The following is a 13,762-nucleotide window of genomic DNA, read 5'->3' as shown; positions in this document are numbered from 1 at the left end:
TACTCTTTCCTCGATGAGAATCACTTTTGGAAGGTCAGTTCACGGCGGACCGATAGAAAAATTGAAGATAATTAAGAAGAAAGCTATCGAGCATGTCGCTAGAAAGGAGAACAAATTGTTGACCCTTGTTTCCCTACACTCTCATCAATATATGGAGATAGATACGAATTAGTGTGTATTCAGGTATAATCTAGGAGATGAAAAGATCGAAGGGTAACATTTTTTTTTAATAAAATTTCATCTTAATATTCAATATAGTTGCCTTCGAGGTTGATACAAAACTGATTTATTAATAACAAAACACACAACATGTAGAAATCATAGTAAATGTTCAGACATTACGCATGCGCCTAGACGTCGGTGCATTGAGCCACGTATTCGCTCTCAAATATTCCTGGAGTCTCTCTGATTACCCTGCACGCATCGATGATGCGGTTTCTTCCACATCGCGAACAGGAGTACGATAAACCAAATACTGTAAATGGCCCCAAATAGAGAAATCGGGAGGATTGAGATCCGGGAATCGAGCGGACCAGTTCTGTGGTCCCCCTCAACCTATCCACTGATTTGCATATGTTTCAGTTAAATGCTGACGTGCTACTTGACTAAAATGGGCGGGATCCCCATCATGCATAAAAAACATATCCCTTCTGACGCCCAAAGGAACTTCCTCCAGCAGTACTGGATGCACTTCTCTTAAAAATTGAACGTATGCCTCACCATTTAATCGAGGAGGTAGAAAATTGAGGCCCAATTAAATCATCCCCAATAACTCCGAGCCACGCGTTGAGAGAAAACTGTTCTCGATGGTTAGTTTCGACAATAGCGTGAGGGTTTTCATCAGCCCTTATGTGGTAATTATGAAAATTAATAATCTTGTCCTGAGAAAAACTACATTCGTCTGTGAATTCTATCATCTTCAGAAAGTCACAATAATCATTTCCAGCATCCAATTGCAAAATTCAAGACGGTTCGGAAAGTATCGCGGTAACAGTGCCTGTACTCGTTGCAGATGGTAAGGGTATAAGAGTTGTTCCATTAAAATTCGAAATACCGTCATATGATCAACATTTAGCTGGAAAGCAATCTTTCTAGTACTGGTAGTAGGTTGTTCTTCAATCAAATTAAGTACTGCTTCCTCAAGCTGTGGTGTTTGTACTTCTCGATGGCGACCACAATCCTGCGTTCTTTTGTCGAATGAACCATATTCTCGTAATGGTTGATGAAGTCGAGCAAATATTCTATGTGAAGGATGCTGCCGTTGAGGATACATTTCCGCATATCTTCTAGAAGCTTTTAACCCATTCCCCTGCGACAGACCGTAAACGTAATGCATATCAGCCATTTCCTCATTTGTGTATGCCATTTTAATAACAAGTGAATTATTAAAGTAACAAATTAATAACAGAACAACACACAATTATATTAATTATTAATTCAATTTCGAAAATTCACAAACTGACAGCGTCATACCAATTTAATTGTCACTATCGCTAATAGCGACCTACTAGTTAGATTAGTTTCGTATTTTCGCATTTATGACGATGTATCTCTGTAATTGTTCGTAAAATAATTTTTTGCTGCGAACTGGTTTATTTTGGGCAAAAAACCCAAGAGACATGATTTGTTCAGAATGAAACAGGCTATCGGAAATACATTTTTAAATGGTAAACAAATAATAAGACAAAAACTTACATTGGAAATAAATTTTAGGGGTTGCGTTTTCCACCCCTTACAGCCATGGGGTAAACCAAATAAATTTCTGGCTAAATTTGTTTTTGGTAGTACAAAACTTCAGGTTGATTTCAATATTGTAACTTTTTTAGTGCTTGTGAAAAAAAATTGTTATACAAATTATACAAATTTTATGTACCCCCTTTAAGGGGCTGTATCTTAACAAGGGAAGCTCCAATGAAATTTCTTTATATGAAAGATCCTATCTTATTTTCGATGAGGAATCACCTCCTTGACTGTTTTACATTTATTTAGTTACACCCTGTATAGCATGACCTCAGTTTTAACGGTTAACTCTTTCTCTCCAGCTAGCATTCTCTTGAGGTCTAAGTACAGAAAAAAGTCGATGGGGTCCAGATCTGGAGAGTACGGTGGATGCGGAAGCAATTTTGTAATCGTTTTCATTGATTTCCGTCACGGTGCATTGTCTTGATAAAACAGCATTTTCCTTTTCTTCGAATGGGCCCATTTTTCCGTGATTTCGACCTTTAAATGATCCAATAATGCTACATAATAGTCGCTGTTGATGATTTTTTCCTCTTCAAGATAGTCGATGGATATTATACCATGCGCATCCCAAAATACTGATACCATAACCTTGCCAGTCGACTGTCAGCGACTTTGCACGATTTGGAGCCGGTTTTCATGGTGGAACAGCTTCAAACGTTGCTGAGAATAATCAATTCGTTATTGTTTTTGGTCGATTGTGAGCTAGCGCAGCGCCTTCTTTGAACAGAACTTTCGCATACCTAAATATGCATACACGATATGTTGTCCCTAACACCAAATTCGTTCGATATCTTTAGAACCTCAACTATGTCGATCAACTTCACTTTCCGGTCATCAAAAATTATTTTGTGGACCCAAACTTATACAATAAACCATATAAGTTTGAGAATGTCCATATAGGATGAAACTGCAGTAACGTTAGTTACAATTAAAAGTGGTAAAAAACATAGAAATTTTCATTTCACTTAGAATGACAAATCATAAATTAAAAAAAAAACTCTTTTTGAAATACAAATACAGACACAAAAAATTCAAAACATCTATTGACCGTATTGTATAAAAATACCTAGTTTAGAAACATTTATTTTTCAATATTTTTTTTCGATGTTTTCGATCAGACTCAAGGATAATAGTTTATAACATCGGAAAATACAGCGAGTTAATAACTTCATTGAATATAGCTTACGACACCTCCACCAATTGAAATATATTTAAAAGATTTTTTCAATAATTGAATACCTGCTTTGAATATGAGAACTATATAACAATTAGCCCGTTGTCCATTTGATCAACAGTGAGTTCATAAAAATCAGGCATCTTTTCTTTCGTGTCAAGCAGCACTCATGAATTTTCAACATAAATGAAGGATTACAGATGATGTTCCCAACATCCTGCAAGATAACCTTTTGATATAATAAGTATATTTTCAATGCATTTTTAGTAATTTTTTTCCAATAGTTTCTTTTATATTATATAAAATTGAAATTTTATTCTAAGACATGCCATTTGAACCCCGCTTCGTATGTTTCTAGTACGCCCTTGGCTCATCTACAGATACCTTATACATATTTTCTAACGTGTATGCACTTTTTTATGCATTCCATTCAATTTCAATATCAATATTCAATGAAAAAATACTATTTTCTTCGTTTCACGGCATATATTTCATTTTTGATCATAAGAATGTATGGAGTTAGTTTTCAATAAATTAATAACACGGTTAACTCAAATATATGCTATCTACTTGAGAGATATTCATACCTTATTATTATCGGTGAATCAGAGGTCTTGCGTTGTCATGCTCTTTATCCAGGAAAATGTTGGATTCATAAAGGGGCATTTGTAATCACGCTTACCTGAAAATAAAAGCAAATTTTTAAACATATGTAGTGAATAATTGTGAAAAATTATAATTAAAAGGCTGTGAATTTATATATAATTTATCTAAAAATGTACTTGAAATTTTCAGAAACGGCTTTAATTAAACGTCCTAGGCATCCAATGATATGTAATATTTTTTTGGTTTATATAAATGATATTTAAAAATCATTACCGACGAACGGTAACCGGATAAATTGGTTTGGTTTTTTAGAAATAACTACCGAAAGATTTGGGATATAATGCAGTTACCGATGTGTAAGAAACTTTTTGGACAGCTTCAGAATATCCTGAAATGAGTCAAACATTAAAACAATTGCCAGGAAAATAATTTTTCCCACCAAAAATACTAAACTTTTTCTCCAAAAGAGGAAAAACAACAGCAAAACTTATAAATTTAGCCCATTTCTTCGTTTTAGATACGTACATGTTTATTTGAGATAACAATTTTGAGCATATCATTTTTATGAATTAATGCGATACGGTTTGAAATGTTTGAATGTACCATGAAAAAGTCTTGAATTTTTTCTTCAAACAAGCATGAAAATGATGTGGAAATGTGAACTTCCAATATGCAGGTACGCAAAGAAGGTTCATTCCTAACCTAACTGGAAATTATCGAATCGCAATGTTCTAGATCTAGATAACAAAATAAAAAAAAAAACGATTTTTAAACAACAAAATAATCGTTGGAACTTATAAGATACGAATACCTAAGTAAGGATCGATAAACTAAGTATTATTTTAGATCGCATTGTATGTAAATAAATTCAAGCGTGTGAAATAGCTATTCATTCAACAAAACATTGTGTTTCAACTTGTGTTTCGGATTCAGTTGAAATAAGTCAAATAATATATATTCACAACCTGTCAACAACGCTACCTACTTGATGTATGTGTTATATTTGTCGTGCGATAATTAAGATACTTCAATTTTGAATTCGATTTCATGAGTTTCCTGAATGAAAATAAAGTTTTTGAAATGCCTCATTTGCACAATCCTACTCACAAATTGTCGCGAAGAGTAGGTATAAGAGCCAACTTAGTCATATTCTCAAGTTTCTGTCTCAATTTTAGTTTCAATTGTCAATTTATTCTCATATTTATATTTGTAATTTTCATCTTAGACTGGTGATAAATGACAGCGGGAGTTTTACTTTTGTTGTTGATAATAATCTGCATTTACTTTTAAATAGGTACTTTTAAATTTTCTTGCTGAACAACCAAAGTTTTGTTGAACTACTACTTTTATAACAACCACAATTTTTTCAAAGCAAACACCACCACCCATCAGCTGTCAACGCTCAACCTAACTGAATCAGCTCACGATAATTGAAATTATGGAACTTTCAAGGTCACCAACTAAAGACAAAGAACCTAAAACGTTGTGAAAATACGTTTTGTATTTCAAGAAAATATATCGAATTTATTCTTGATATTGAAATTAAGATTGAAATTGAGATAGAGAAACGATCTATGATGTTTAAATTAACCCTAATATACATACATTCGTAACCTTAAAAAATAACCTTTTAGGAGAATTAATAATATGCTAAATATAAAATATATTGTGCTGTGTTTCCCCTCCCCCCTTTGCAAAAAAGGGTTTACTCAATTTAAGAGTGTTCTGGAGCTTCCCTGAAATTAAATAAAAATCGTCCACGACACAATATTCTAACCTAACTACCGTTTATACCTGTTTGTTTCACAGAATTCAATAACTTCAATCGTGTTCATCCGTCGTTCACTAAATGTTTTACGAAACACTCCACAACACATAACACATCACATATTTTCCACACAACAGTTTTCCGAAGCTAAATGAGAACGGACACTGATGAAACTCGCGATATGTCAACAACTGACGAAATAAAAATGGTCTCATCGACCTGAAGTAACGGAAAGCGATAGTATTTTGTTTTCAGAGTTCTCTAGCAAGACAAAAACACTATACAGGAAAAAATGTTTACATAATGTTACGGACCTAAAACCCGTTAGATTCTGGGAGAGGTTGCCATGTTGCAGATAATTGCTAATGATACGTAATAAAGTATTATGTATTTCATTACTAGTTAGCAAAAAATGTTTGTTATAAAAGTTTCAGCTTCTTGAAATATGTTCCAATATACGGAGTATCCACTAGAATCATGGCGTATCAAAGCTGGATTTTTTAAAATAGAAAAAGATAGATTGCTCTCCATATTAGGATTCCTTGAGTAATTTTGAAATATTTAGTATTTAATGGGAACATACCGGGTGGTTCAGGAGTTATGCCAAAAATAACGTCAAGAAGTGGATTATTTCAACCGTATCTAGTTTCAATGAAAACTCATTTGAAAAGTATGTTTTATTCGAAGATGGTTGGAAATGTGGGTTTTGTCTAATAACTTTAACCACTGCAGCACTATTGCTCATCATGACGGGCGCTAAGTTGGGTTAGAGAGTAAGAGAGGTCAAGTTTTTGTCATTATTTTTGCGTCAAAACAAGCACGTTTTCCAATCACCAGACATGCAATATTCTTCTCGATGCGCGTTTCGCCAAACAAGTTAGCGTATTCAGTAGATGAAGACGCTAACTCTTTAAAATGGTTTACATCTAGAGAAAAATTACATTTAACTATTGAGATAGTAATTTACGTTATAAGTCTGGCAGCTGACCCATTACAGGATTAGTTGTTTTACGGACGAGCCGACGTAGGAGCCGAGATGGTTTGTGGAAAATGGCAAAATCATGTTCATTATCAATTTAAGTAATAGTCAAATCTATATATATTGAATGAAAATTGCACATAAACTGCGTTTATGTGGAATAAATTTCCTGAGAACGCCTTAAGGATTTTTCTGTAGTGCTTGTGTTTTGCCCTTAAAAAAAATATGTCAGAAAAAATATTCAAGATGGCGGATTACATGATTTTCAACATACTGACACGAGTGAAGCGGCCCTGATGAAGTTGATCATTTTTGTGTCATTATCTAAACAAATCTATCAAATAATTATTATCCCTTCATCAATAGCTGTGTTGAATCAACATGGAGAGGTAGGAGATTATAAAATGCGATTATAAAATCCCAGAAGGACTTATACCTAGCTAGGTACTTTTGATAATGATAAGCTGTTAAGGAATTTATATCCTTGAAGAAAATTATCCTCCTGAAGAAATTAAATGATGATTTTAATGTGAACTCGGGAAGAATGCTGCTTTTGTGATGTGTGGGAGTAATGTTAGTTCTACTTGTCAGTGCGAAAATCAAGTTGAGTGAAATATTTTTTGAAGGTTATTTTACATTTTGAAAGAAAAGTGTCGTCGTACATGAAATGGAAAACATTAACAACACCGATTTATACAAAAAAAATTTCACTGATAATTTCCATCATAGATTCACACAGTTTGTTATTTCTATAATAATCATCAACCTAATTAATTGGAGCCAGTGTACTCTGTTCTCTCATAGTAAAAAGTAATAAAGGCTCATTAAAAACTCTTAAAAGAAACTTTGTGATTTTCTTATGATTTGCCATGGTTATTATAGGTGGGTGTATAATATTTACCAGGTTTTCATTCTATTTTTATATCGCAAAGAAGATATTTTATGAGCTTTCGGGTAGTTTCATACCTACATTGTCGTGTGTCTTTTCAATCAATAATACGTGTTGAAAGTACCAACTATTTTTAATCATTTATATACAGTTAGTATACCCAAATGGAAATATTCACCAAATAATAAATAAATGAGAAAATATTAGATATATGATGAATCTTCGTTGAATGTTACGATTGAAGTTTCTACAATTCCCTCATCTAAATGGAGTAATTTCCATATGTTGTCCCCTTTTTATAAAATGTTCCATCAACATCTGTTAAGGACTCTTTGACATCTATTATTTTGAATGTCGTGTTCCTTCTTGCTACGAAACTTTCAGTTGAGCCCAAACGAGTTCAATGGTAATGAATTCACAATAATGAGTAGTTTCATAGTCAGAATAATAATATTTCGTTTCTGTGCCATCTTGTCGATTATACATATTCCGTGAAACGAGCAATATTTGAACATACTATGGACAACAGTTCTTTTTCAACCATACCTTCATGGTAAGCCACTAGTTGGTATTCCTTCAATTTTTTCGGAATGATATCTTGCACACACATATCCATAAGTCCAATTATAATGACTTCCACTAACTACTTAGTGAATGATAATTTTGAGTATTCTAGGATCAAACTCATTCAAACGATTAAGTTATAAAAACTGAAATTCTTCATTTAATTAACTTCAATCAGGAACATCTTACGGAGGAGAGATTTAATTATGTGTTTTCATTGCGCACGCATGATGCTAATTCTTGTATTTATTGATTTCCAAGCATTCTAAAAAATTGAGTTTGAAACATTAATATGTACATATTATATCACAGTCAATATTGAATTTGTGCCCATCTGCCATAATATTGTTTGCAAAAGTTGAATTGGGCTTCTCATTCAAACACTTTTATTATGATCTTTCATTCTTTTGGGGGAACTTCTCCTCGTTTGATCAATGTGAAGTTTGCTTTGTTTGGATGATAGCTTGCACTCCGTACTTTGAAGAGAGATAGACATACAAATGTGAGTCGAATTTGAAATCAGCCTATTGATGGTGTATTGATGGTGAGAATTTATTGTTTTTATTGCAAGGTTCGAAGTTTCTTATACTACACAAAGGTAGGCATTGGAATAAAGAAAATAAAATATAATTATTCGCGGGATAATTAATAGTGCTGACGAATTTCACAAAATTCATTTGATTGACATTTTTCAACATAAGATCAAGTTGTTCGGAAAAGTAACAACATTGTTGTAATGTTTATTTATAAAGGAAGAAAGATAAGTATCTACATTAACCCTGCCAAAGATTAAAATAATATAAAAGCAACAAACTCAAACCCTCATGCGCCTCCCCTCTCAATTACACGAAATTCAGACGAAAAATCATCAAGCAAACACATATTTTTCTCAGAACAGAACATTATCAGTAGACCGGTTCAACCCACAGACGAGCGTCCTCATAAAATCAACTAGCGAGCGACTCCTCGAATCTCAGAGCGATCCAAATCAGAGGAAACCTAGCCCGTACGCATCAATTCGATATCAGAATCGGAGGCGGACATCCCATGTCCCATTCGACTCTTTTTACCAGCGTGATCGCATCGCCGGCGTCAAGTGTAACGAGAATGTAGGTAGAGAACCGCCGAAACGCGCGCAGTTGCCTTGGTGGGGGGACGAAACACACCGTGGCGAGAGAGGAGGGATGGAGATGCTTGATCAAAACATAGTTCTGTAGCTCTCATCTGAGTCGCGTGTTGCTCTCGATCGTAGTTTGCCATGGTGGCGCGTAGTGAGAGCATGTATGGGTGTTACGACTACTCCTATCGACTGTGGAGTTTAGCCAATATTTGGAACAACTATCAACGTGAGTAGATGTTCCAATGCCATATTTGATGTGCTTTTTCGATGTTATTTATGTGACAGTGATTGCTCGGCGGATTATCTTTCGTTTCACGTGTTTCATGATTGTTTTGTTTAAATTGTTTGTAAACAACTATTGAGTCTGAGAAGCGATGACGTCAGTTTCGCTGTTAGGTTTCGCCCCTCAAGCAGGTATTTTTTAATTGAGTTGTAGTGTTTGTGTAGAAATATTTCCGACCATCCGTAGAAGTGAGAAGCCTAACACTTGAAATGTTTCCTTTACTAACATATAAAATAATCTATAAAAAAATGGGCCGTAAGCTAATAACAATTATTACATTCTCTCCACTCAGGTAACAGCAGTTAAAGTGTATCCACTCCCTATCAATCAAATTCGCTAAGCTTACAAGCCGTAGAACCACCTGAGTCCACCTGATTGGTCCATTTCACAGGTGGTTTATACCTGTGCACGCGAGCTTACTTCACCTGTTTTTATGGGATTGGACAGGTGAATGGGGGAGGTGCTTTGAGCTCATACCTTGCCATTGGCAAGTGTTCGTTGTTACCTAAGTTTCCTAACCTCCTTGCATTATGTATAGGTAGCCTTTTTATTAAACTGGTTGTGACATGAAGTCGTTTTGTTTGCTACTATACCTACCTGTTCGTGGAGCAAGTAGAAGACCGTATCCATCGTCTTGAATCTGTGACACGCGTGAGTAATCTTTTCAAGGTAGACGTGTTTGAAAACTGGTTTCTTCAGAATGAACTGACCACTTGGGATCTAGTGTGAAAAAAACTAAAATGGAAGGCTACCTGTTCAGTTTGTCTCTAAATTAGATTTGTTGAAATATTGCCGGTTAATTTTCAAAATATGGAACATAACAAAAGTTGTGGTGTAAATATTCCAGTTCGCAATGACAGTGGTCTTGATCAACAGTTATTCCCCAAAATACCTATGTTATGCTCTCAGAGTAAATTGTTTTTGCATATTTTCGACTTTTGTTTGTTTTTTGCAAATATTGACAGAATAATTTGAAATTAACGAGATATCAATATGCACTTATAAACTTAGTAATTATGTATTTGTCAGAAACAAGAACTTGTAGAACTTAAATTGTAACCGCACGACATTCTTTATATTTTCAAGTCATATAGAAAATTACAAAATTCATTAATACCTACATTATAGTACCTACCACACTATTTCACTTCTATCTATACACATGATTATTTCACTTATAGTTTAATCGGGGATGAGAGTTTAAGACAGTTTGAAACCATCTAATCAATAGCCTTTTCAGTTGCTGTTTTATGTTTCTTGTATTTTTAATGCTTAAAATGTTTTGAGCCATCTTTTGTTTCTGTACCATAACATTTAGATTAAGTTCTTAATTAGTGCAAGTTTATTATTTCTTCTATTAAGTAAAAAGGTAGGTAACATTGTTTCTAACATGATTTATTTCGATTAGGTAACTTTGCAAAATTTTACTTCCTATGTTTTTTTTTCATTTTGAAGGAACTTCATCAACCATATTCAGTTATTATCGGTGGAAGAATATAAATATTTAATAAATTGGATTCTTCCTATTTGAAAAAGTCAAATATGTACATACTTCAGAATATACTTGAAACTGTTCAATCATTTAATGTTTCGTTTGAAACTAGAGCCTAAACCCGAAATTTTTATTGGAGTTTTAAGAGACTATATTTTCTGCTGGTACTTACCTAGGCTAGAAAATCTGCAATACGGATGTTGTGTCATTGCGTATAGTGTGGTTTCTATTTAAAATTAACATCCCAAAGTAATTATAGGTATCATAAATTTCGTTTTAAATACGTTCTCTATCTGTGTTAAAATTAATTTCATGTAAACTGTAAATATTTTATTTATATGAATCGTTAACCACAACTTTAATGTTCTCTCTTTGATCTTGGATGCTTGGTGGGAATTTCAAAAAAGAAACTTTATTGAATTAGCATACCTATCTATTTTCGATTCAATATTTAAATCGATTTTCAATTTTATTTATATATTCTGCAATCCTCTGTCATTGGATATGATTGCCGCACGCGAATTTTAATTTTGTTATCAACTACAAGCTTTTTTGAAGTCGGCCTATAAATATTTTTATATATATTTCTTTTATGGGTAGCCTAAATACCTCGTCCAATAATACACTTTAAAATAAATAACGGTTTTTCTTCGTTTTAAAAACCTTTAAAAATATTACAGATTGTTTAATTTGCGAATATATTAAAAATATATAAAAAAATATTAAGTACTAGGATTGAAAGTGTATTTTGAAAATCATCAGTCATGTTCATTTAGGATACGATATATATGTAGGTATTCAAGAATATGTTCTATAAACTAGGAATACAGTTAACCACAAAGTTCCAGCCAAATTAACAAAAGGACTTTTCATAATTTTTTTTCCAAAAAATGTTTAACGTTATCCTTTGAATTGTCACTTTTTTCCATTTATGAAATTATTGAAATAAATCAAACACTAAATGTCAAATGAAGTTTACCATAATACACACAGACAAAAGTTATAAAATTTTTTTTTGTGTTCTACTAAATTAATTAAAAAATACCCTCCAGTAATGGTTTTTTTAAGTAATTTGTATGTTCACACAGCGATCAGTTACACATACGAATTGATTTAATTTAGTCTTATTTTTAATTGTTCAATTCCAAAAATCTACATTCAAGAAGGTCAATTAAAAAAAAATAGCGGTTTTAGTAATGATCCCTTCAGTTGAAAATAATGCAAGGAAATCTTTCGTTTATAGAAGGGTTTACGAAGTTTACAAACCTACAAAGTTCACAACTCTATCTACCTATTCACCTTTTTCAGTCAGTATGAATATCTACCTAAGTATTTTGTAATATTTTTTTGCAGTGTCTTTTCAAACCATCCTAAATTCAGGGTGAACCTTTTTATACATTATTAATCAATTTACTAACTATTGAACTAAGGAAGTCGTTTCTGTACTAGTTAGGTTATATGCCCAATTCCCCATAGCTGTGTTCCATCCTGTATACTTATTTTTTTATGGGAGGATTCAACATCATCACATCGTAACGGCACTCCTGAGCGCCTGGAAGGTATGCAACCAACATTTCCGAGAGACGCCCGCGTATCGTATAAAATTTATTCTGATTTACCTATGGGCGGATATTCAATCGCAACGTTTCCTGCTGTGGCTCCGCTTACAGATAAAAATGTTTTCAATTTTGAATCGTATAATTGGGTTAGATATTAATAGCAGGCCTCTGAACCTCCGACAGATTCAATATTATATATTTTTAATATCGACGACGTATTTTAATCGGTTTTCGAGATAATTGTATTTGGAATTTGAGATCTATCGTTTTATAGCTCGGGATGAAAGAAGTGGCGAGATGTTAAAAGTGAAATATTTAATTTATTGCAGGACAACGTCATGAATTTTGACTGAAACATGAAAGCTGTTTTATATCACTTCGTGTATAAAAATCGTGATTATTGTAGGTACATCTGTCACCGGATTCAATTTATCGATTTGCTGACGAATTTCCGGCTTTTGATCCTGAATTTGTTTATACAACTAAATACTGTCATCCATAAATATAAAGTTGAAATATTGCTTTGTAGTTTGCACATTCTACCAATTGAATTCAAATTAATAAACCACATTAAGGTTATTGAACTGTAAAGAATATTACTGGAGTTTTATCCTTACACCAAACCGTTATTTCAACACTTCGACACGTGTTTCGATCACCAAGTGATCATCTTCAAGAGGAAGATTAAACTGTACAATGTTATCTTATTTATACCATAGATACCTCTGCTAGGTATAATTCAAGTAAACGATATAGTGCAACCCACCTTCCAACAGTTCTCCTTCAATAATATAGTTAGGGAGCTAACTAATTTTGTTATTCAATGATCATTTCTGATTAAATCACTATTGGAATCACTACACAGGAAAAAGTCTGTGTTGTTATCACACTCGATATTACTATTAGTAATTGTCCAAGGACGCTACATTCTAAACAGATAACAAAACTTTTGAAATTATAACTGCACCAATATCGAATGTCAACACTCAAATCGCGATCAGTACCTGAACTGAACATTGACAACACGACTGCTATAACCATCCTCGCATTCTATTCGTTACCGTAACATGACTTCAAATTCAATTTTATGACTCTTCAGCCAGTCATAAAACTCTGTTAGTAAAAATTATCCAATACGAAACGCCAATTCTTCAGTCCACGTGGACTAGTTGGCAGCGGCTTTGTTTCTCTGTATTGGTTTTTTTGGCCTTTGAGAACGCCGACAGCTTTAACCATGCACAATACCGGTTACTTCGACTATACCTGCGTCTTTAGTGTCTTAAATCAGTTTCAAAATGTTGCCTTATCTACTAGTCTTGAATTAATTTTACAAGGTGTCCTTATGTAATAGTCAGGAGAATCTGAAGATTAAAATATTATTTTAACAAGTTGGAATTTATGAAATTAAAATTACTGCGCTGGAAAATATTATGAACAGACAAAAATATGTATTAAAATAAGATATAAGGAACATTTGGTGTAATCTTCATCTTGAAGATGATCATTTGGTGATCAAAACACGTGTCGAGGTGTTAGAATAATGGCTTGGTGTTGGGATAAAACTCCAGTAATAATAATTACTACA

The 13,762-nt window shown here is 33.3% G+C and overlaps 1 protein-coding gene across 3 annotated transcripts in view; it reads left to right on the top strand.

Moving 5' to 3' along the window:
* Positions 1–13,762, top strand: part of LOC111502661 (Zn finger homeodomain 1) — a 961,246-nt gene that overhangs the window by 923,493 nt on the left and 23,991 nt on the right. The window contains exon 1 of one of the 3 annotated variants that reach the window (XM_023156785.2): positions 8,835–9,069. The exons of 1 other annotated variant lie outside the window; for it this stretch is intronic. In XM_023156785.2, coding sequence (XP_023012553.2) covers positions 8,982–9,069 — 88 coding nt within the window. In that variant the 5' untranslated portion in view covers positions 8,835–8,981. Of the gene's footprint in view, positions 1–8,834; positions 9,070–9,104; positions 9,258–13,762 lie in introns of those variants that run through there. One more of the 3 variants, XM_023156786.2, reaches the window with a different exon arrangement.

This window comes from Leptinotarsa decemlineata, unplaced genomic scaffold (genome assembly GCF_025532065.1).
Source record: "Leptinotarsa decemlineata unplaced genomic scaffold, Ldec_3_MD MMD2_P_RNA_scaffold_5, whole genome shotgun sequence".
NCBI lineage: Eukaryota > Metazoa > Arthropoda > Insecta > Coleoptera > Chrysomelidae > Leptinotarsa > Leptinotarsa decemlineata.
Note: the sequence above shows the minus strand (reverse complement) of the source record. Positions and strands in the feature narration are given on the sequence as shown.